We start from the raw sequence: 24,288 nt of genomic DNA on the forward strand, positions 1-24,288 counted from the left end.
AAAAAGTCAGAATAAATATCGATACAGTAGCGTACGAATAATATATATACAAGTTATTAATGGTACATTACCAAAATTAGTTTTAGAATTAGTGCACGAAAGAAACTTTGTTTCTACAGCTTTGGAAACAAGCAAAACTGCCACTTTTAATTTGGTCGAGTCCCGCTGTAATTGTAGCCTTCTCAGCATTGTGAAGGGAGGTGACCTATAACCAGGTATTCAGAAGCTTGTTAAATAGTTTGCTTCAGCCTCAAGGACCCCGCTAGCCAGTGACAATATTGCGGCACTGTATTCGTTACGTTATTATATTCTTGTATCGTATTCTACTATACACTTCATACGAATGTATTTCATTGTGAAATGATACGTATCGCGAGCAAATAGACGATGGATTAAAGTTCACGTTTATGTGACAATACCAATTTCAATATCTTCATAATAAATAAAGGATCATTACACCATCGAGGAGATACAAAAACGAACGAAACCCAGGAGTGAAAATTGCTCAGTACCGCGGCAACGAGTACCCTAGACAATGAAACAGTTACATTTACGCTTCGATATTTGATTAATTACTGCAACCTAATCTCCGCGATGTTACGCGACGGAAAAATGAACGTGACCGAAAAACATCTTCGCAGGCTGCGATTCACACAAGTTGTCCGTATCGGAGAATAACGTGCCTAATGGAGAGGTCGTTATCGATGTCAGGGAAGATGCAGATGGCATTTCGTACCGGCAGAAACACCGGAGATGTCGCGAGGTGAATTTCCAGCAATTTCACTCGGTTCTTAATTACGAGTGATTTGCAATGCAAATTGTTGAAGCCGTCACTGGCTGGACAGCCGACGTTAGCCGCCTCCGCCGCCTCTCTAGTCTATTGATCGATCCCCGAGCGAGCAAGAAAACGCGAGACCAGATGCGCCATAACACCACCGAGCTCCCACGGAGGCGAGACTACAGTTGACTAGACACCGTTCGTCGTCCGAGATGCACGCGTTCCCGTCGGACGATTCAGAATTCGTTTCCAACACGGCTGGATCCCAAGGGCCTCGTATCTTACGATATTAAAATGACCGTTACATTCCAGCCACGAATGTGGGAAGCGCGCCGCTTGTCGACGCGACGATCTTTCTTTATTATTCTTTCTTTGTTTCGCGACACCTTGTCGCGCGACACCTCTTTCTCGGGCCAGCGTGACCTTTCGCGGGGCCGGGTTCAACAATTTTGCGGGGCCTGAATTCACATTCGAATCCTGCACTTAAATTTCGCAACGAGGAATTATTTATTTACAAATGCTATGTATTTTTTGCAAGACGAATATTAAATAATAATACTTTGATGATTTTTGTTACTCCTTTCGATTTGATCATCGCTACTAAAAAAATGTCTTGCATCTCGGCAAAAATTGCTACCATTTGTTAACGGTATCGTCATTCCGTAAAAAGTTAATCGAAATCGGTGCCTTTTAATTGATTAATTTTCGTAGACCGCGGGACCCTTTAGAAAACGCGGGGCCGGGTTCCGGCGAACGTCTTTTGAACGCCCTTCCGAGAATTATTGTTATTATTTTTTTTAATAGAGCAGAGTAGAAAAAGAACGGGAGTTTAGGGTCGAGGGAAATTGGTTGGTAATCGGCCACCAGGAGCAAAAATAACGTCACTCCGGTCGTTGTTTTAAATTCGTTCCATTTAATTTATGCGACTCTGCAGTAGCCCACTTAACACGAAACAGAGAATGAAATGTGGTTATTGGTTACGTGATGTATGAAGCATTTTTTTTTTAATTTTTTTTCCTTTTTTTTTTTTAATTCTGTCGAGTATCGGTACTGTTCATATTTTATATGTAAATACTCGTTTTTGCGAATTCTACGAAGAGTGTACGAAGTCCAATAACAAGTAAAAAAAAAAAAATTATGCAAATAATATAGTTATAGCTTAGTCACAGTTACGCTGTAAAGTAGCTGACGTCAGCCTCGAATGGGATAAAAAATGAGAAAAATATAGTCGATAACTAGAAGTGGAAAGCGAACTAAGGAGAAGCTAATGATACGGCGAAGGAGTAAAGTACACGGTTTAGATCAGAAAAACAACAACGAAGAGACATTACTAGGAAAAGAAAAACAATTCATTTGGTTCTTGAAATATATCCGCGTTTTACGTAAATAATTTCCGGGTTGAAAACGTGATATTCGCGAGCTTATCGTTAATACTTTGATAAGAGAGAAGGAATCCTTTATCGACGTAATGAGCTCCAGGCTCCAAAAATACATCCGTCACTGGCAAAACGTCTGAAACACGGTATCTACACGTGAGATTAAATAGAAATTTGTACCGCGGTGGCAGGTTCGTTTCAACGCGTCGTCGGCGTACAATACTGACCTTTGACATTAGCAGAAGAGGTATCCTGCCGGATGAGAAACTATCTCTCTCTCTCTCTCCCCCGATATTCCTTGGCGTAGAAATCAACAATATTACGTACAAAGACGGGGGTTCGGTCTATTTACGAGAGATGAAAGGGAAGAATAAAATTCGCCTATCAAAAGGGTAGAGATTGGGGAAATGTTGGAGGCGCTATTCCCTGTGATTTCGCACAAAAGGCGCCGGGGGTCGCGCTCGATGGACGGTAAAAACCATTCTCTTCGGCGAACCGAGCGATATAAGGGACATTTTATGAATAGACAAGCGCGGCTTAATTCTTACAAAGGTTTCAAACGCCGAAGGGAAAGAAATTGCGCGACGAGAATCGTTTCGATGACTCGAAATAGCCGTTTCTTTTTTTTTACCGGCAAGGACGAGCACTTTGAATTTGATTAAATCTCGAGATGGCCGCTGAACGCGTCGAGGGACTTCGTAAAATCTAACTACAAGTTTTTCTCGATCTAATCTGTAAATGGAAACTCGTTTGAAAAATAAAACGATCGAGAAACGAGCTTTACGATTTGTACATTTTTACGAAGTAAGAGACGAGATTCGTGAATCATTGTATTGATTATTATACGCGCAGAGACTACGGTAAAAACGTGGGTAGCCATTTATGGCGTACAGTTTTAAATAAGTATCGCTTGCCAAAGTTGCGGCGTCTTTGTTCGTTTTCGCTCGGCATTATTTTATCGACTTTGTTACTGCGGACAACTCCCTTCGCCTCCCAATAGAAAGCTGTATTCTTTTTTTTTTTTTTTTTTTTTTTTTTAAGGCATTCCCAACATTCCACCCAAGGTGGCCACGATTAATTTTGTGCTGGAATGACTACTTTCCAGACGATTTCGTTGAATATTTAACGGACTTAAATAATCCAGTATATTAGGTCGTGCAACTCGTCTTTAAAAAGAATCAAATCGAACTTGAAATACCCTTGACCTCCAACTCATCGATCTTTCATGAACGCAATCGAACAAGTGTAGCTACAATTTTTATGATCGTATCTGCGAAAAATAAGAACCATATCTTATAAATACGTGAACTAGTAAAATGTACTTTTCGAAATAAGAGGAATTCTAATGGAATGATTACGGAATGTAACTGAAATAGTTTCTGTTTCGTTTCGCATGTTCGTGGCACGGGCATGTCGAGAATCGCATTAATCGTCCAAGAATAAACACAAGGTGCCATTATGTTACCGGCGTAAAATTAGAACGTTTGAACGATTGCGACCGAACGCCGGATATCGTTACGCCGATTCGAATGAATCGAGAAGAGAGAAAAAGGAGGTAGCGCATCCCATCCTCGGATGTCCAAACGTCGTCGTGACGTCAAACGACGTTAGGAGAACCTGCCGGCATAATATGCACATGTGCCTTGTACATGTGTGACGCAAGCGACAAGTTTCACCCAGTGACGAAAGGAGAGGACAAGAACGTGCTCGGGGGTCTCGTCCAACGTTGACCTTCTCCGGGGATACGCGTACCGTAAACTCTCTTTAAATGCAGAAATTTCTCTACGATAAATGCACAGAAACCATCCCCACCACTGTGTTGTATACCCCTCGAGATGATCCGAGAACATGATCCGAAAACATGATCCGAGAACATGATCCGAGATCGGATATATTGGCGAGACAATGCTAATCAAATCCTAATCAAATCGTACACTTAAATTTTACGACGAGAAATTATTTATTTACGAGTGCTGTTACATATTATATATTTTTTATAAGACGAATATTAAATAGTAATGCTTTCCTCTTCTTTATTCGTTGTCCTCCTCTACGTTTGATGCGCATCGGGAAACACCAAAAAATATACGAACTCTTCGATGAACGCGCAAGTTCAGTCCCGAGTTCGTTCATGTAAGGAGACTTTACCGTATTCGGATTCATCGAGCGACACACGAAAGGAAACGCGTAGGATAGCAGACACAAACCATCCGAGACTCCTTGGGAACCGTCGTTAGATAGGGGAGTTAGAAGAGTAACAAGGGTGCGGCATCATTGCACCCTCGACTTCAGCGAAGTTTTGTTCCGCTGTAACGAGGAATGCGCGAGAAGTGGACCAGAAATAGACGTTAAACCACAGCGAACGTTCGAAAAAGTAGAACTCGTAGACTCTACGAATTTTTGAATCTTTTTTAGTACGTTCGAACTCTCTATTCCGATACACATTTTATTGCCTTAACTGCGCGTTTATTTAATTCCGTACCGTACGAAGAGGATTTAGAATACTTTACAGCGTGTCATGAATTTTTAATAATGCCTGATGATCACATTACGCAACAGAGAGTTGAACAAGTTTAGCGGTAATTATCATGCCACGGGAATGGAAATTTGATCGTAGCTCGTTGCTGAAACGAGGAAGGAATCTACGGAGATCGAACGCGGTCAGGCGGCCATAATCGCCGCGTTATTTTCATTCGGCCGCCAGATACGGCACATCCGGCAGTCGAATACCGCACCGCGAATAAGTTAGCAAGCGAAACAATCGGATAGGAAACGCCGTGGAAAAGATTCGCTCCCGTGGCAATTCGTTCGTATATAATTTTGAAAGCGGCCCGAATTTCCAAAGGTTCAAAAGTACACGCGAAGACGTTCGATGATACGTTTCCGTTGGGCAATTTCAGATCTCCAGCGTCGTCTGAACCGATCTATTTCGAGCCAATTTCCGGGACAATGAACGAACAATAAAACCGAGAGTCACGCCGCACGGTTAAAGCGATCTCATTGTCCCTTTTCTCTTACGTGTACCGCGACGCGTTCGTTAATCCTTTGGTTCGCCTGTCTTCGGTGCATTTGGGTCTTCCACTTCGTATCCGTGAGGGGATATTGGATTTTTCACGGGATTGTGGAACAAGGTGTGCCTGCCGTCGCCCCACGGGAAAGGCTGTCCGAGAGAAATATTTATAAATTACTCGTAGGGACAGGACAAAGGTCTCGCGATCAGTTATCGAACGTGGAGACGCTCCCGGCCCTTTCCGTTCTGTATTCATTATCGATTATACGTTACTCGTAAAGCGTTACCGTGCGATCGAAGGCTAATTGCAAAGTACATATATTAGACGGCGTATAGTATCGAGAAAAATTGCACGAGAAACGTAAGAGTCTCAGAATTTACGAGAACCTGTAAGCGAATGCTTGTATTCGTACCTCGGAGGGAAACTACGCGTTTCTCGTACAGTATTCGAACGTAAGTCTCGTTTAAGTGTGAGCTCAGCGAAAAGATTGCGGCGGAAGACGTGCAAAAGCGGCCGAGGGAACGGAGGTAGAAACGAATATCAAATTCCTGCGGCGAAGAAGGCGAACGAGCGGGTAAGACTTCATTAATCGATTTATGACGAGTAGAACACAAACGGATTACGTTTTCGAGATACGCGGAACGGAAGGCTTCGTTCGCAAGAAGTATCGCGTTGTACGGAAAGAAGGCCGGAATGTCTGAAAGCCTAAATTAACCCTTTCGTTACGGAGGAACTGGCCGCGGTTATACGTTCGTGTTACGAGGAAGTCTCCCACGAGAGTTGCGACAGCGTACGCCGCGAAAACGTGTTTCGCATTGCGTGTGTGGCATTCATGGAAATCTCGAGCGTGGTTGACACTAAATTTTCGTAGTTTCGCATACTATAGAACTAACGCATACTATAGAAAGCCATCGTAGCAATTTCGTGGATGCCAGTAGTACCGAAAGGATTAATTAATATTTCCAAAGAATCGTGGAAAGGGCACCTTAATTATTCGACGCATGTAGGGGACGTCCACGAACTCTGGCCGCGGTTGTTTTTTCTTTTCCATTTCTCTCGTGTAAACGTAGATCGACATGACCAATATCAGCGGCATCGCCACGAACAGAGACAAAAACCGATAGAATCTTTCCTTCCGCGACACTGTCACGCAAACAAAAGTCTGTTAGTTTTTCTCTTAGACGACAAAGCTCCGGTAAGTCGTCTTTCGAATTTTTATTATTATATACGCGTCGTCGGATAAAGCGACCGATAAACTTTCCCAGCATGGCTTCCAGGTCATTCTAGATCCATTACGAGTCTATTTCCATCCGTTATCCAGATGAACGATGTTTAGCCTTGATGTCAAGCGTGACGGTGGACTACACGGACGAAGACGTAGACCGTCTGTAATGCTCGAGTTTACCTCTGCGCTTTAACTACAGTCAACACGGTGCGCCGAGTATGTTTTGAAACGCGGAACCAGCTAATGTTTTATTCGTATCCGATTCTCCTGGTGTAAACAGGAAGGCTAGCCGTGGTCGGATATCGTCGGCGATGCTCAAACCGCAGGAGTTTCTCGTCGCTTCGCGTAATTACAATTTCGAGGACTAACGATTTTTGGACAAAACAATCACCGTTAAAGTAGCTGGGAAAGATAAGGTATCACCGTACCGTATCTATAAATATCCGATATAGTTCGCGTCGTGTCAATGGAGAGAAATATATAAAAAAAAAAAAAAAAAAAAAAAAAAAAAAAAAAAAAAAAAAAAAAATCCGTGCCTCGAGGGGGACGACACAACATAATCGTTCAATTATTGATTTTGCTGGGGCATTAACGATAATGCGCGACGCAATTTCGCTCGACGTTTTATCTGTCCGACCTACGAAATACGAGTTAATAAATTATAGATGGTAAAAGAGAGAGAGAGAGAGAGAGAGAGATAATAAAAGATGCGGAGACTTTGCGAAAGAATCGAAATAGCAAAGCATTACCCTCGGTAACGCAATAATCGTCCACGTTCGAGCAACGATTGGATTCCTCGGGAGCAGGGCACACAGGGGGAGGGCAAGGCTTGGGGCACGGATCCTCGACCGACAGCGTGCACGTAGTCGAGGGCTCGGGGCATACTTCCATGGGCGCACTCGAACAGGAGCTTGCGACGGGCTTCCTCTTCGAGCACCGGTCCTTGGCTGCTTCCTGGTTCCCAGATGTCTGATCAACGCGCCTGTCTGACGTCGACGTTTTGTTGCAGGAGCTATCTTCGGAGGAGAACCGACGTCTACGAGACGTCGTTCCGCAGAAAACGCCCTTCTCCGTGTTCCCACGCGACGAGTACTTCCTGCAGGCCGGATTGTTCGCCGAGAAATAAATGCTCCGCGCTGAATGAGATAACTTCCTCGTGGACGGGCCAGCGTATCCTGTCGAAGGACAAATCGCCTTGGAAAACATCCAACCGTGGCCGATCGACGTCGAAGCGAACCGCGAGGGAACCGACGTTCTCTTGCTGGTCAAGAAAGACCTTTCGGTGTAACTCCTCGCACTAATTCCAGGCTCGCCTGCGAAAACATTCATCGACGACGACGCAACGTTGGGGACATTTCTCTCTGGAACTTTGAAATGACAGTATAATAAAACACGATCTACCGTCGCAGAACTGTTATCGGTTGTTGTATGCCAACATAATCTTTGTATTAGCTCTAGTTAAGACAACTCTGTCTTCTTCTCATTCTCCGTCAAACTCCAGCAGCAAACATTTCAAATTTCTTCCTTCGATAACTGATGATTTCATCCCGACTAGTCATCCCGGACCTCGACCTCGCTACCTTCTCCTTTGCTGACCACGAAACTTAAGATAATTCCTATCCTTCCATTTTCTATCTTTCCCGAACCTATAAAGCCCGCTACTTTTCCCTTTGAACTCAGAATTGTCCGAACCGTCTCGATACGAGGATCCATAGCCGGTACCACGCGTACACCTTTGTCAACTTCGTACTTGTAAAATGATAATAATCAGTAACGAATCAAACGGAATACAACACGGTTAACGAGCGACGACATTTTTTTTATGGCGGTATTCAAGGCATTTGAACAACAGCGCCCATGTTATTCTAAGATCCATCGTCGATGGCAGAAAGAAGAATTGCGAAAGTCTCGAACAGCTCGCTAAGTACCTCTGCTTATCGCTGACAACTTTCTTCTCAATGTACGTCCTGTATTTTCAGTACAAACGTTTCTTCCGCTCCTGGCGAGGGTTCCACTTACGCTGATTAAAGAAGACATCTTCGGATCAGTCAACGAACGCAACGTTTGTGGCGACAGGACTTTTAACCTGTACGAAAGGAAAACCATCTCCGTGCTGCATTTTCCTTTATCGCCGGGCGGTTTGTCGTGGCTCCTTTCAAATAAGGTCGCGCTCCGGTTTTAATTCATTTTTTTCTTCTTTTTATTTTTCAAAGGAAACACGCGCACGGCGCCATCAACTCGAGGACGCGGCATTTGAATCTCGATCGCGATGCACGCGGATTCTTTTGTCACGGAAACTCGCTTTTGTTGAATGTTTCAGGAATTTTTTGTAGCTTGCGATACTCCCACGGGAAATATTTCCTTTTGCGCGAATCTCGTGAATGGATCTCGAATTTGATTCATTCGTGGCTCGTATTAACGTGGTTAACAGATGCGGTATTTTCGCAAATGGTATAACAACGTTGATATTTTATTTTGCGTTTAACGAATACGCAAGGGATTCGCACCTATCGATGGATGTTTGATATCTACGCAAAAATTTCATTTCTTCCAAGTATCCTAAACAACAGTTCCGACGTTCGGACACCTGGAAAATTTATTTTCGAACGAAATACAGAAATGCTTTCATCCCATAATCGAGGGGGAATCCAACAAAAGCGTAACAGCAACTTCTCGAACGTTCCTCGGATGACGAGGGTCTTATCTCACGCTTATTCAATGAACGTGTAATGGTACTTGTTTAACGGAAAATGTCTTCGTCCAATTACGAGCCGCGGATATGATTCCTCTCGTATTGAATCGTTTCCATTCGGTATACGCCGAGATGAAGCTGTTTCGTAAAATTCTCGCGGTTTCATTTTTCAGAGTAAAGCCAGAACGATTCTTCCGTGTTATCTCGATTTCGTGACGAGCATCTGACTTCCGGTACACGAACGTAGCTTCTATGACGTATGGAAATCGACCGTATTTATAGCAATCTTGCTGCTCATCCGTTTGTATTCGCTGCGAAGTTTTGTTCTCTGTTTGTGGAATATCCGTGCTGCGATTCGAGCGATCGACACTCGACACGAACAGGTAGGAGTCTGCGATATATTCAAGTCGATTTATAAACAATCATCGAACAGCTCAGGACGACCGTCTAACGATAAACAATCGCGTAAAATTGAAGGGGCAGTCTGGCGATTTCGTAAAAGAAAAAAAAAAAAAAAAGATATCTTCGTGTTTCTCGAAATTGTAGAAAAGTACCGAAGTCGAAGAATACTCGCTCAGATATTTTCAATCCACTGAATAGGAATTCTCGCGCTATTCTAAATTTCTATTGAGTAAGATTAATGGAGTCGACGGGCACCTCGTGCAGATAAATGCATAGCAGGACAAATGGAACAGCTTAAAATGTATTTTATCGAAGCGCCAGAGTGTCTGGAGTCAGTGGAAACCAGTAAACATGTAGCCGTCGGTATGCCGTACCCCTGTTAACGGTCCTATACAGCGAAAATCATGTTCGTAGCCGCATATTTCAGAAAAACTTGCAAACGGAGTAGCTCAAGAAGCATTCTTCTTTGCAACGGCACCTTAATTACCAGAACTGCTGAATAACACTGCTAATTAATTTATTATATTCACGCACTCGCAACTTCTCCGCCAAAGAACGAATTCAATGAAACTTTATCCATTGGATACCTTAAATTGATCTTGAATCAACTAATTTACTAAAATATCGTTTCGTCGCGTTTAAATAATTATTTTCTCAAACGAAAATAACAGCAAACGCGTCGGCAAGCATCGTGTCGTCGAGAACATCGAAATCTGAAAATGTCGCGAAAAGACAGAGCGCCGTGAAAGAACCGATGACAGTTATTTAATGTCGCGTGCACGAAGGACTCCGGAGATCCATTTCTTTCAATAAATTCATCCTCGCGAAAGTCGTAACGTTCAAAGTTCGCCAAGTAACTCCGTACTCCTTTGACATTACCATACAGTTACCAAGGGAGATCCGTTCATTTTAAAATTTTTACGACTCGCGTAAAACTCAAAGTTCAAGGAGTACGATGTTCCCGTGTGTCCGCGAGCGTCGCGAGAGTCCTTGAGGCCAGAGGAATGCTCGAACTATGAAATGCCGCTGAAATTGAACGCACAAGAATACATTGAGCTATCCGATGGTTATATCGCGAATTCTTTTATCGAAACTTTGATCAAAACTTTAGAAGTTAAGAGAGATAAGTTCGCGACGAGCGTTGCTATTTGTGGTTCTCGCGATGGGGCGGCGCGGCGGTACATGATGGACACGCGAGTCAGCTACCGGTGGTACACGCCGCCCGATGAGACATGTAACAGCAAAGACTCGATATTATCTAATAGATAAGTGCAAAACAGGATCGACTGGATAAATGCAAAATGACTATCTTCACTACCGGGTGGGTTCCCACTTGAGCGAGCAGTGTAATACGATCCTAACCGAGATACAGTGGGTGTAGAACCGCAGAATCCTACCAGTATTCCGAGTGACCATTCGGAATGATCCTCTCTAGTGAAGTCAACAAACGAAGCGAAACAAGGTTTAAAGGTGGTGTCTTTCTCGAGCTCGTAACTTCCGAGCCAAGTTCTTTGTCTCTAAAAGTAGGAAGCTTTTACAGATAACAAGTTTATATTAATTCAGACGGTAGACGTCAGACGGGAAGCGAAAAAACCAATAGACTCATTATCATTACCTGCAAACTAGCCCAGTCTCCTAAAAGATTTTCTTTCCGTGAAGCTCGAAAAATGGGTCATCTCTAAGGGAATTCTTGAACGGATCATTTCAGACGGTTCGTCCTCGGAACACGTTCATCGAGTATTTCTCATTCGTGGTTTCTGGAATTACTCGATCGTTAGGAATTCTCTCGGGACAAATTAATTACTATAATAATCTTCTCTGAAGCGGGAAGATCCCTTAAAGGGTTCGATATAGAAGAGAGTACGCGGCTGTCGTTTTCGTTTCTTCGGAGACAATTCAGACAATCGCGACGGTTGGGAACGTCGCGGCCCCACGGATCGGAGAACCTCGACGATCGAGGGTCGTCGGTAAATGGAAGTGACGATAATCATCCCCGACGATAGAGCAGGAACAATCGGATCGGGTACGGCGGGTAGCTCCTGGAAAACGGGGGATACGTCGATGCGCCTTGCGCGGCAACCTTTGACATTTCGAGAGGACGGGTCGAAGTTTCCACCCTCTCCTGGCCTAGGTGCCCGTAGATATACCCCCGTTTTCCCGGCAGCACCCGACATCCGGCGGGAAACGTGTATACATCCAGCGAAGAAGGCGGGGTAGAGGCGGTGAAACGCTCCTGAAAACCCCGAAAGAGATGCAGGGAGCCTTTTTTTCCATCGCCATCACCCCTCGCCTCGTCGCATTCAGAAAGGAAGATCCGTAATTGGAAAGTCGCGCGGAAATCCTTCGACTCGTAACGAAATTAGGAATCCGACGACGAGGGAGGGAACTAGGTCGATGAAAACTTTCCTCTGTCTTCCCTTTTATTTTTTAACGAACGTTCCAATTTACTTGCAATTGCCGGGCAAACATAGGGCTTCGAAATTCTCTCCCTCGGTCTACCATTTCGGTGGAGTTTAACGAATACCGAGGGCCACGTCGTGATTGTCTTTGTCGTTAGAGCAATCCGGAGGTCCTCGTTATCTTGGTTTGTTTGGTAGACTTCGAACGTCCTCCGCGTACCTCGCGAGGTCACCTTCGGGGTGGGTCTTAGGTTTCTCGATGGAAGGAACGTAGTCGACGCAGTTCTTTGAAATTGTTATCCAGAACGAACAAGAAGAATCTTGTTTAGGTACGATCCGTTACTGACGCTCAAAATATCTCTAGAACGATATACGATAAGAGTAATAAGAGAGTGGAGAAAGATGTAGAATGAAGGAAAACTAAGAGACATAGTACGCGACCTCTAGGATAACGCGTGCTACATCCATATCTAAACATCGAATTAAGAACGTGACGACGGTGGAAACGCGCGGCGATACAATCTTCATAAATATTTATTTTACGAGAAACCCTGTAACTTTTATCGACCTACGCTGCGGGCAGGTGCTGAAACGAACTCGGCAACTATAAATAAAATATTTTTTCCACGTCTGCCGGTGCACGGCGAAGAATAGCATTGCGAGGGAGAAATAATTTTCTAACGAGTTTCCCGCGTTGGTGTACAGTGTCGTTCTTGAAACGAATAAACGGGTTTTCTCGTTCCATGTCGTTACGAAAATTCTCAACTCAACTCGATTCTCAAAAGAGTTCCATGCAATATTTTCTATTAAAAAAAAAAAAAGGGAGGGGTCATCTGTCGCGAATGCCTTAATACATCAAAAACTGACAGACAAACAATACGTCCTATTCGTCAATCACCCGTGCAACCGGTTTTATATTCATAGTCGACTGTCGTTCCTTAACGGGACTTCTGTTCCTCATTTTTCTCCAACAATCTCTGAATTCGAACGAATTCCAAACGCGGGCTACTTTATCATAAAGAAATAATACGAATTAGTCCAACAAGCAAATGTAAAAACGTTCCCGGCGTTTAACCACAAAACAACAGTTTAATCCCGACATACGTAGCACGCGCAAGACCGATTCTCGGAGGACTTAATTAACGCGGCCAGCTCTACCGCCGCCGCAAATTGCATGTGCACACGTTGACGCCAGGTTTCCAGGTATCGAAATGTCATCCACGAGCGAACCCTGTTTATCGGCCCTTACATCCGTAACACGCGAGCGGATAGAGGAAGCGTATCTCGCTTAGGAGCATTTCGACTCTTGGAAATTGGAGCGTTTCGGTTTGCGATGCGGCAGAAAGTAGCGCGATAACGTAAAGTTCCAATCCGGGACGTTAGAATAATTATAAAAAAATGAATAAAAGGACGAAGCATTAGAAATTTCGGTAAACTAATATTTCCAAGTAAACGCAGTAATATTTTTGTTGTATATTGGGTGGACTGGAAAGTAATGTCGTTTTTGCAATTTTAAATACTTGTTTATCACTCGTCGGCTCATTGATTTTTACCGATCTGCCATTCAAAATTGGCGCACTAGATAGCAAAAGGCTGTTGATAACGAGGACGATTAAGTAAAAATAGAAATATATTAAATACTTGTTTTGAATTTAATACAAAAGAAACGATATTAGTTTCCAGTCTACCTGATAGTAAGCTAACGGAACAATATTTTTAACAAACAAATATTACGGACTCGCGTGCCGCAGTCCCGATGAAATTTAAATCGTAGAGGGGGTCGTAACCCCAGAAGTTGAACTCGATAGAAGTCACTCTAGGGTTAATTAACCGCGCCATCCTGAACGAGATGGAAAAAAGGAAGAGAATATCGATGAATTATTTTTAGAAGACTGGGGTTTTTCGGGGACTAAAAGCCATAAGGGTTCATCGAACTTTCCGATATCGACATCGCGGGTACCCATTCTATAAGAGGATTTATATTGCCCTGATTACGCGATCTATACCGTGCAACTACTTCGCATTGCCACCATTTACAGTTCATTATCAGCGAAGTGCATTACGCTGACATTGAGGTCCATTGTATAGGCTATTCTTGTACGACGTACCCCGGCAGGTTTAACGAGAGCACCGCTAACGATAAAAACCGATCAAATTATCGCGCGATAATGACATTCTCATGGTTAGCAAAAATAGTGATAGACAGGGTCGTGGCAAAACAAAGGCAGAAAGGACGTGTGCCTGGACGCGCTTGATCGTAATTTGCAAATTAAATAGCCGTCAAATGATACGTTATTGAAAATAGTATTAAGCGCAGAAATTAATTCTCTACCATTACATTCGCACGTACATGTATAATTCTAGTTAAGTATTAGGTCGAGTCATAAGTAACTTCCGATGCGGCTAAATAGAATCTCATTGTTCGTATATACCCACTATGAGTTACCATGACAACAAGTTTTTGTTTTCACTACATGGACGAGGCTTCTGTTAGTCTTTTGTCAACTGTTTTGTGTGATACGCGTTACGTTAAACTGTTTTCTTTTTTCACCAGAAAACTTCTTCCAGTCCAAACCAACCACATTTAACAAGGATGGAATTGATAAACTCCCAGTAAGATGGGAGAAGGTTATAGATAATAGTGGCGAATACATAATAAATTAATATAATATTGTTATTTAAAGAGAGCAAAATAAACGTCTGTTAAAAGAACGGAAGTTACTTATGACTCGACCTAATAGAAATGTTTACTCGTCGTTAGTGTATCAACCTTCCATCCTCAACCTAAAAAAAAGTTGCTTATCGATGTTCTTCTAACAGATTACAAGTGTACTTGGCAATTGGTAGGCGTAGAAATTGATTAGGTATCGACTACGCCTGATATTTCTAAAGTAACGATGTCAAAGATCCGTGGTTAGGCACATTTGAATTCGATCGATCCTCCGATTGGTTGACGTCACCAGTTACGTCACATAGACAAAGATGGAGAACGTCAGTTGAACGTCAACGGCGCAGCGGGGTTTTCTAACCCCTCTAAACGATGATCCGATGTAACGATAATAAACAATTCAATTTCCGTTCGTTTGCGTGACGCATAACGCTAATTCGTCGTGACAGTTTTCGATAGATATTTATTTTCATGTCTTCTAAGTAGAAATTAGATTGTCTATCCCGTCAACCTTGAAAATGATATCTCATATCAAGCGTCCAGATCTTCTTCCTGTTAAAAAAAAACATTCTAGAAATGTTCTCATACTCGATAGCGTTATCAAGGATAATTCTATCTCATACAAATTGCTGTCGCTCGATAGTAACAATAGTACGATAAGAATAGATCTACAGATAGACAAATGATAAGAACAATGAATAGCGATAGTTTTTTTCGAAAAGGTACGGTGTTGTTTGAACTGGTCTCAAGACGCTTACGAACGTAAACATTATGGCGACGATTCATTCTAATTACGTACCTTTAAAGACGCAGGGAACAAGCGAACTAATCAAATGATACTCGAACAGAAAAATCAAACATTTTCTAACCTCGATAAACTGTTTAGGAACAAAGCTATGTCTCCAATTCATGAATGATTTGTTGCACCCTGCTGTACAGGGTGTCCCAAAAATGTTGTAACACATTGAAAGGAGTGGTTCGGGAGGTGATTTGAAACAACTTTTTCCTTAGCGAAAATGTTGTCCGAGGCTTCGTTGAGGAGATATTAACGGAAAACACTGACCAATCAGAGCGCGAGAATGCCGGTGGAGCGTAAGCTACGCGCTAGTCGGCTGCGCTCATACGCTACCGCGGCCGCTCCACCGGCATTCTCGCGCTCTGATTGGTTAGTGTTTTCCATTAATATCTCCTTAACAAAGCCTCGGACAACATTTTCGCTAAGGGAAAAGTTGCTTTAAATCACCTCCCGAACCACCCCTTTCAATGTGTTACAACATTTTTGGGACACCCTGTATAACAAAATTTCGTCGGTAACGTCCAACAATAACGCACAATTGTTCCGTGGGCTAACAAAGCACCGTCTATTTCTGATTGTTGCATACAATCAGGATCCTCGGATGCATGGAAACAGATAATTCGTATCTAGCCAACAATTCCCGTTTTCGTATAACCGGAAGTACGTAGTTGGCGATAGGTTTGATTGTTAAATTCTTTGAAAAACCAGATCGATCATGGTTACGGCTGTGTCGCGTGCTGAATTCATGCACATACATACCGATTCAACGACAGGATTCAACCAGTCCTCTTGTTTCCTCGATTTCACTTGTATAACAGCGTTCACGTATACACGCACACAAACGCAAGCAATCATACGCAACTACCGCGATTATCTCATTGCGAGGTGTCCATCGTTTTTGTCTGGTTAATCCCGACAGAGATAGAGAAAAAATATGGAGCAGCTCTTCCTCAATCAGTAAAGCAGATTCAACCAGTTCTACGATACGAGTATCGATGCACTTGTTCCCGCGTGTGCAGTGATCCAATTTAACGAGGTAACTAGTAATTTCTAAACATTTCCGATTGCTCGTGATAATCAACGATTTCAAATACGTCGAACGTCACCGATTATCGATCGAGAATCGTCGAGATTTCGAACCGCGCTGTCACGGATCGACGGAACGAATTTTCGTATCGAAACGTTTCTCTTGATACGCATAACGCGATAACAGCTGTTACTTTCGTTTCTTTTACGGTTGCAGCCCTGTTTTCGGATAAGGTTCCAAGCGTCGCCGGTAGAGCGCGGCAACGGCAACTCAATAAAATCCAAAGAGCGCCGGACGGGCGGTGTTCCGCGAAGCGTGATGAGTTTGACAGCTCCCGCGTACTGAAACGTCGTTCAAAAAAAAAAAAATAAGGGTGGAAAAATAGATACATCGATCGAAAGATGCGACCGAAAAGAAGTCCTTAACACGTTTCCGCGTGCATCCCGGCGTGACGGTTTAATATGGCAGAATGGTTCGGCATAGAATTATCACGCTGATACTCTTTCTGGCAGGTAAGAACGACGAGAGATTCGGTCGAGCGTAAGTGCACCTGCCGATCAATGTGACACTGTATGGTTCGGTCTCTTTGTGCGCTTGTATACGTGCATCGTGCAAATCGGGCTAAGTGCGCGATCGTTACGATTCAGGGTCGAGTTATGCAAATTTAACAGAGTATCTTGTTTTTCCACGCGTCCGTTCCGACTTTCGAACGATCTTTATCTTTGCGCTTCGCCAAGTCCATTGATCAGCGGGACGTCGCGACAATTTCTGATTTATTATACGATTTTATAACTGTACCCGCGAACTGTACGTATAATATAATTATTTGTGAAGAGACGTAAACATCTGCTTTTGTAAAATTGTACGATATATAAACACGAATCGAAAGCAACGAGCGACGATGAGCGTATCCGCTGTTCGGATGAGTCTAATATTTTGATGTTTCTCTTTTCTTTTTTTTTAATTAAAGTAATCAATTGGCGGGTAGAGTTATTGATGCTGTTATTATTATTTAATTGTAGTATCTAGTAAGCCTAAAAAAATATTCAAATATATTGAAATATGTTAATTAAATAATATTTTATGATCCTCAGCATGGCAGGAAGTAGTGACTTTGGTGCCAGTACGTTCTGTCGCTATAGATATTGGTCAGAACTTGACTTTAGCTTGTGCAGAGGAAGATGCACTACCACAGTCAGGACAATCTGTTGGAGTGATGTGGATAAGGGAGGGACGCGAAGATGGACAAATTGAACGACTAAAGGTTGAGCCTAATGGAGCTTTGGAACTTATCAATGTTAGCACAGATGATGCTGGGAATTACACATGCACCTTGGATGACGATCATGATGCTGTCAAGACTAGAATTAACGTACAAGTTAGAAGTAAGTAGACTTTTAACTGTACTATTAATATAATTTACATGTTAATATAATCGCGATGTATTTTCAGCTCCTCCTCCTGCCTTACACAATGTATGGGTAAAACCATCTACAATATTGGCAAACATTCTTTGGGAAGTAGCTGGCACAGGTGGTTATCCTATCATAGATTTCACTGCCGAATATCGTCTTAAACCGAATGTGGGTGAAGAACCAGAAGACTGGAAGCCTATTGTTCCAACGCACATTCCTCCAAATTCTGTAAATCATTTTTTTCTGAGCCTGTAAATCCTGTGTTATTGACAATTACTACTTAAACTTGTGGGTTTATAGAGGCAAATTGATGTGTATCACTTGGTGCCAAACACGACGTACTCTTTCCGAGTGTGGGCAACGAATCAGCTGGGAAGAGGAGAAGTTGTCGAGGTCGAGGGTCACACGCATCACAGTATCGAAGAACTAGGTACACAATTTGAGCATAGTTACAGTATGGAATATGACGCTGGATGTAAATAATTTAATATTTGTATAAAATTATACCGTAGCTTATTATTTATAATTGATAATTATTTCAGAACTTGCCAGACATCTCTTAGCAGGTGTAGAAAATTTTGACACTCGCGTCTGGGTGGCAGCGGTAGGCATAGTTATGGGTACACTTATGATTCTTGGTATAGGTACTTGTTACCTCCTCTATCGTGAGTGCAAAGTACCCTGTAAGCATTTCCTGGTAACTTTATCTAAGAGCTTTTGCTTCTACTCTTTCTCTTTCATGCTATTTATTTCTGCTGATAAAAGTCACTTTCGTCCACGCAATTAAATCGACATAGAATAATACTATATCATTTAACTGAAAAGGTGAATGTAAATTCACGATGTACTTATCTAATGGAGAAGATCTGCAGCAGAAACGATAGCATCACTAACCACTTAACTTATCTATGGCCCTGATCTCTAGCTTTCTTTACATCAGCCATTCTCCCTTTAATCAATTTAGTGCTATTCTAATACAGTGCCAATTATCTTCCACTGATATTTCCCTACTGCAAGCGCTCTGCAAATTTTTTAGCGTTTAACAAATTTTCTAGTACTTAACTTTAAATATTTACTAGCATTTAATGAATTGTCTTACAATAACAGTTTAACAATAACACTTTCTTAACTTCTGCACTAAACACTTTACAACATAAGGCACTAAAATAATCTATAACATATTTTTACTTTTTCTATACAGTCTGCCTGTCAGTAGCACCTTTTACACTCCTTATAGGAATGAAACCTGAAACTAATGAATGGACTTCATCAACCACCAAACTTACTATCTGTCTACTTACAAGGAACTTCATTACTCTATTTTACTAATTTTGTAAGATACGTTATGTTTCTAATTAATACTAAGCTTTGGTGGTTTGTATAAAATTTGTTATGCAGAATGATTAGTGCAATGAATAGAGAGTATTGTCATAGTGATAGAGCATTATGGCCTAGATAACAGTATGTGCTGTTAGTGAATCTTTGACTGTAAAAATTTAAGTCAAAGGTGGCACATACATTTGCTGGGTAGGCAACGCGTTTATTCGTAACTTTCTTACTTGATCTATATCGATCACGTTTATTGTACAAAATTAATTTTATTTTTAACTCGGGAAATTTAATTACTAATACATATATTATTAATTCGTATATATGTAAGATATGCACATAACCCAGCAAAACACTTGTAAAAGGGAGAGGGTAGAAGCTAATATAACTCGTGGCCTAGACCAATGAAAATTAATCTCCGTTCCCGAATTGCAGCGCAGCTGGAGGAACAGGAAGTGATTGAACTTGTTCCCAACATCATTCTGAATCCAGGATTTTTCGACGAAAGAACAGAACACATTCCGCAAGATGAAAATTTCAACAACCAAACCACCACACGTTTGAACAATAACAGCGTTGTGCAACCTAGGCGACTTTAGCGACTAAATACTTAGGTTTTTGTGGCTTTTTTTATTAACAAGTGGCTTGAGCACAATATATGTGTCACCTTAAACGTAAGTAACTGGGATTACAAAAGGCCTCGAATCCGTAAAGCGTTGGCAAGCACTTAGAGTCAGATAAACGATACAAGCAACAACGGACATCGCGATAACTGAAACTTGTTTACATTTATAATCAAGAAATTGAGAAACTGACATCATTCGCTCTGAGTGTCCTAAGCAAGCAAATTTTTCACTTACAATACAATGTAAAGTGTTCAAAGCATATGTAAGACTCTGGTAGGTTTTGTGAAATGGAGTAGCATATTTTTGAGGAAGTTTACCAGGATGTTCTATCGCTATAATTTAATATGCCATTGCTCAGTAATCGAGCTTAAAGTAAAGAACTCCTGTAAGCCGAAAAAAAATATTCTTAGTAAGACTGTAATTCTAAGAACGAAAACTGACATTTTTTGGGAAACTAAACTCATGACATTAATATTAGTGGCAGAACTTCCATCTTACATTCTGCATGAATGTATCGTGTTTTGTACGCAGTTATTTTTAATCATTACCACCAAACACGAACGAAATTTAAATGGACAATATCACGCAGAGAGTAAGATTTTTGTCAGCAATACAGATCATCCGGTTAAACAGATTTCTTTAGACGTGAGGTACGATAAAGGCTTGCTTACTGCCGTTTTAAGGTGTGCAGAAGTCGTTGGTAAAAAAGTTCCTTTTTTGTGTCTTTACAAAGGTTATTGTTTTTTTATTTATTATTATAAGAATGCGCTTGTTTTTAGAGGATATTTTGATAATTTTTTTCCAAAGAATTTAATGTTACTAAACTTGATGCACCGCATGTTCTTTCTGGTAAAATCCTGCGAATCAGAGAGTGTACAATGTAAAGACCATAGTACTCTAATTGTAAAGATAATTCTACTATGTTAACGTTATTTATAGCGATATTATATTCCCTATATACTTTTAACTTTGCATGTGATCATTCAAATAATGTTTAATGCTTCAACAAGCTTTTGCACCACTTTAATAACAAATGCAATATTGCTATTGAATAATAAGCTGTAAAATCAAATTTCATCACGACGAAATCTTACGAAATACGAAATAGCACAATTGCATAAATGATAAGTTTCAGTACATGACGTTAGGAAAATTAAAAATTCATTAGTCTTCATGATATTCAGCAAGTAATAACTACTCCTGGACACCATGCAGTTCGTTTAGAATCACTCCATTGAGGTTAGCAGTAAACATAGAGCAAAGATAGGATAAGTTAAAATATTTTGGATATCATCTTTGATAGAATCATGTTTGATAATCAATCATTGAAACAAGTCTTTTTCCAAGTATTCATACGTAATAAAACATGTTATCATCCTACACAAATTACATAAAAAAATTAACGTAGTCAATGAATAAGGTTGATGATTTTGATAAGAGTTCTTCCTGTACAAACAAATATACAATTATTTTCCACAATTTACAAATAGTACCATATCAGAGTTTGTCATTGCATAAAATTCATTATCATAAAAGTTATAGTAACGAGTGCTTAGTATTGAAACTTAGTAAGAAAAAAATTTATTTTATCGTTGACTGAATATTTTGAATGCTTTTTTTCTTAAGAGAAAAATCAGAATACGTATTATTATTATTTTTTTAGAGTAATTTCTGTTAAAGCACTCTAAGTGATGGATATGGAAATGGTTGTGGAAATTGAGTCTCGTCTGTATTAGTCTTTCACCTGTTATTAGTAAAGCTCATGTCAGAAACATAATACCTTAATGATTCTACTTAATACAATTATGTAAGTTAAAGTTTTGCTTTTGTCAATATGAGAAACTGACAAAAAGCAATTTGGTGCACGCAGGTTGTATAAAAATTGGTTGTGCGTTGTTACATTGAAGCTTTATGATCTGTTCCTCCCTTCTGCATAATCTTATAGGGGTGAACAGATGCAGTTCGGCTTCGTACTATGCACTCTGTGTTGTGAATGGTATATATATATTTACACGCTAATGAAAATTAATAATATGATAATAATAATAATGATAATGATATAAATATTTATATAGCCGAAGCATCATAATATTTTAGCTATAAGCAAAGACAATTTTTTATATAAATAATAATTATGCTGGAACGCAATGATAATATTTATCTACATATTCATATAGGTACCTTTGTGTTATAATATCGAGCTTGAAGAGTGATCTAGTAGATTTTCTCATTAAGAATATTTCATGTAGAATATCATGTTCCCCTTTTCTTTTAAAAGAGTCGTGTTCTACATTTTTCGTTTAAAAGAATTCTTACATTTTAATCAGTGATATATTTTCAAAGATTAATACTACACATATGACAATTGCAATCTTTAATTTCTAAAGAGATTATTATTGGTTTAACAAGTTCAGTAACAATAGGTTATAATACTTTGCGACACGATTCCTCGCATTTCATGCATACTCAACTAAGAATATAATCACCTGTTTCTGCTGACATGTATAACAATAGGTGTACTATAAATTAAATGTTTAACTGTCTCTATCAAAGCTATCTGGTGAAGGCATAGGTTTTGCATTTAGTGGCATTAACATGGTGACGCCTGATGAAGAAAAAAAAAAGTATAAACGTAACTCGGTATATATAATGAAAAATTATTCTTATAACTATCAGCTGCTACAAGAAGTAACAATAAAGCTTAGCCTTCTGTGTTTAGAATTCTGCCATTGCATACAGTAGCAGATCTGCATATCTACCTATGCAATATAGGATATTCATAAAATGACTTTTATCATGTTAGGAATACAATCAGTAAAGTAATATCATTAATGGCAAGAGTTAATAGTAAGATGACGATCACGATTTGTTTTTTAATATAATAGATAGTATTTTTTAATATCACACGATGTACCTCTTTTCTTAATTGGATATTCCAAATTGACTGCAATACTAATATTGAAACTAAAAAAAAGAAAAACACATCACTAAATTTAATTTTGCAATAGACCGTTTTTCATCTTTCTATACCAAAAAGTTGTTCTGATGCTATAACAGTGTAACATAGATATATTTTTATGAGGTAGATGAAGATTATATAAACTAAAATCTATATCTACAGTGATAATGGCAGATATTTTATGTTTATATCACAAGTTACATAAATCACACAGAAAATTTATAATCTGTCAAATTATCGTATGCGATTTTTTTTTTTTAATCTAATGCTTCCTATTACTTGACTTTGTTTCTCATCTATGTTTATACATCTTTTAAATACAAAAGCTATTAAACACAATGTGTGCATAGCATTTACCATTATACATCTGTAGTTAAAGGCATTGCATTAATATATTTACTTCATATAGCACACTCATGTGAAATATATACTAAGTAAAGCACGATACCATAGAATAGTATAATGGTTGCCGGTAGCACCAAGAATCGTCCCTAACATACATATTGCCTGCCTATGACATACCAGAGAAGGAAATAAAACTCAATGTGGTTTTTACAAAAAGCTTCAGCTCTTCTCAGTTTCACAGATAAGATTTTTATATATCATGTATTTACAAACAGAAGCAATTGTAAATACTAACATGTTTCTAAATTCTTTACTTTTTGTAAAAACTACACGTCTGTCATGTCATTGTCTATTAGAAGAATAACATTAATTTTATATCCTTACATTAAGTGATGGTAAAAAGAGATTTATAATGATAATTCCAGAAATAATGTTATACGAAATAAGTATTAATCTTCGTATTAGTTCCGCGTTAGGTTACGATATTGCGTATTATCTATTTCACCCAAAGCGTTTTCGGTGATTCCTTTAATTAAGTAAATTTATTGGTTGTTTCATAAACAAACAAACAAAAACACAAAGATAGATAAGAAATGAAATTTGTATATATTATTACGTATTATTGTTTTGCTTCTATATTTTGTATAAATTGTTAAACATGCACCTAATTGATTATATTAATTTACTTTATTTATGCCAAATATACTGTGTCGCATTATTGTTATTTAAAATTTAATGATATACCACGTACACATAGAATTGTTCACGCTAAATCAGTGTAACCTTAGTTTTTAACTATTGTACGAATTCATTCCATAGTCATACATGGCGTAGCACTTAGAAAACTGTTTCTCTAATACCGACATATTCGTAGTTTTTTTTTTATAAACTGTAAACAATGCACATTCCATTACGTACAAATCCTGTATTAAGAAGGAACGAAATATGAAATTGTAATATGCTTGATCTGAAAGTTGTTTAAATATTTTCGTGGGGCAAAATATAAAGAAAGTCAAGGTTGTGCTTGAGTAACTGATACTATCATTAGAGTATAGCTTTTGCATTACAGTTCAAAAAACACTAGTAACATATCAGAAAATGCAGCGCAAATCAGTTTATATATACCTAGATAGCGATAGTCTTCAGTCTTTTACAAAATCTTTAGGAAAAAGTGCATTATAATATTAATTTCATAACGATACTTTTACACGTTTATTCTAATTTTTCGTCATTATTTACT

At 39.8% G+C, this 24,288-nt stretch overlaps 3 protein-coding genes across 5 annotated transcripts in view; 1 reads left to right on the top strand and 2 right to left on the bottom strand.

The window, feature by feature from the left end:
- The window catches only part of LOC128891758 (protein retinal degeneration B), a 32,581-nt gene extending 16,334 nt beyond the window's left edge, over nucleotides 1–16,247 (bottom strand). Inside the window, exon 1 of the mRNA XM_054151515.1 lies at nucleotides 16,107–16,247. The gene's annotated coding sequence lies outside the window, so the exon portion shown is untranslated. The remainder of the gene's footprint in view (nucleotides 1–16,106) is intronic.
- LOC128891774 (uncharacterized) lies at nucleotides 4,096–10,982 on the bottom strand. 2 transcript variants are annotated; one of them, XM_054151556.1, is made up of 4 exons: nucleotides 10,882–10,982; nucleotides 7,140–7,565; nucleotides 6,151–6,308; nucleotides 4,096–5,314 (listed from the first exon to the last, which is right to left on the bottom strand). In XM_054151556.1, exons 1-4 carry the CDS (start codon nucleotides 10,898–10,900, stop codon nucleotides 5,192–5,194), a joined length of 726 nt encoding a protein of 241 aa, XP_054007531.1. In that variant the 5' UTR covers nucleotides 10,901–10,982; the 3' UTR covers nucleotides 4,096–5,191. The 2 variants fall into 2 exon arrangements, with proteins under 2 accessions (XP_054007531.1, XP_054007530.1); XM_054151555.1 differs by lacking the exon at nucleotides 10,882–10,982 and having other exon boundaries at nucleotides 7,140–7,725.
- LOC128891773 (contactin-2) lies at nucleotides 16,241–23,779 on the top strand. Of its 2 annotated transcripts, XM_054151554.1 has the most exons (7): nucleotides 16,241–16,383; nucleotides 16,591–16,886; nucleotides 17,469–17,759; nucleotides 17,827–18,017; nucleotides 18,090–18,219; nucleotides 18,332–18,472; nucleotides 19,559–19,727. In XM_054151554.1, the coding sequence occupies exons 2-7, from the start codon at nucleotides 16,844–16,846 to the stop codon at nucleotides 19,579–19,581; spliced, it is 819 nt and encodes a 272-aa protein (XP_054007529.1). In that variant the 5' UTR covers nucleotides 16,241–16,383; nucleotides 16,591–16,843; the 3' UTR covers nucleotides 19,582–19,727. The 2 variants fall into 2 exon arrangements, with proteins under 2 accessions (XP_054007529.1, XP_054007528.1); XM_054151553.1 differs by lacking the exon at nucleotides 16,241–16,383 and having other exon boundaries at nucleotides 16,744–16,886; nucleotides 19,554–23,779.
- The last annotated feature ends 509 nt before the right edge of the window (nucleotides 23,780–24,288 follow it).

This window comes from Hylaeus anthracinus, unplaced genomic scaffold, assembly GCF_026225885.1.
Source record: "Hylaeus anthracinus isolate JK02 unplaced genomic scaffold, UHH_iyHylAnth1.0_haploid 12002, whole genome shotgun sequence".
NCBI lineage: Eukaryota > Metazoa > Arthropoda > Insecta > Hymenoptera > Colletidae > Hylaeus > Hylaeus anthracinus.

Excerpts from the sequence above, each read along its gene's own strand:
- LOC128891774 (XM_054151555.1), bottom strand. The coding sequence starts at position 7,719 with ATGAATGTTTTCGCAGGCGAGCCTGGAATTAGTGCGAGGAGTTACACC. Across the intron at positions 6,309-7,139 it reads CGATTATTGCGTTACCGAGG|TGTCGCGGAAGGAAAGATTC; the intron begins GTAATGCTTTGC and ends TTTGCGTGACAG. Across the intron at positions 5,315-6,150 it reads ACATGCGTCGAATAATTAAG|CCTTTCCCGTGGGGCGACGG; the intron begins GTGCCCTTTCCA and ends TCTCTCGGACAG.
- LOC128891773 (XM_054151553.1), top strand. The coding sequence starts at position 16,844 with ATGGTTCGGCATAGAATTATCACGCTGATACTCTTTCTGGCAG. Across the intron at positions 16,887-17,468 it reads GCTGATACTCTTTCTGGCAG|CATGGCAGGAAGTAGTGACT; the intron begins GTAAGAACGACG and ends TATGATCCTCAG. Across the intron at positions 17,760-17,826 it reads AATTAACGTACAAGTTAGAA|CTCCTCCTCCTGCCTTACAC; the intron begins GTAAGTAGACTT and ends ATGTATTTTCAG.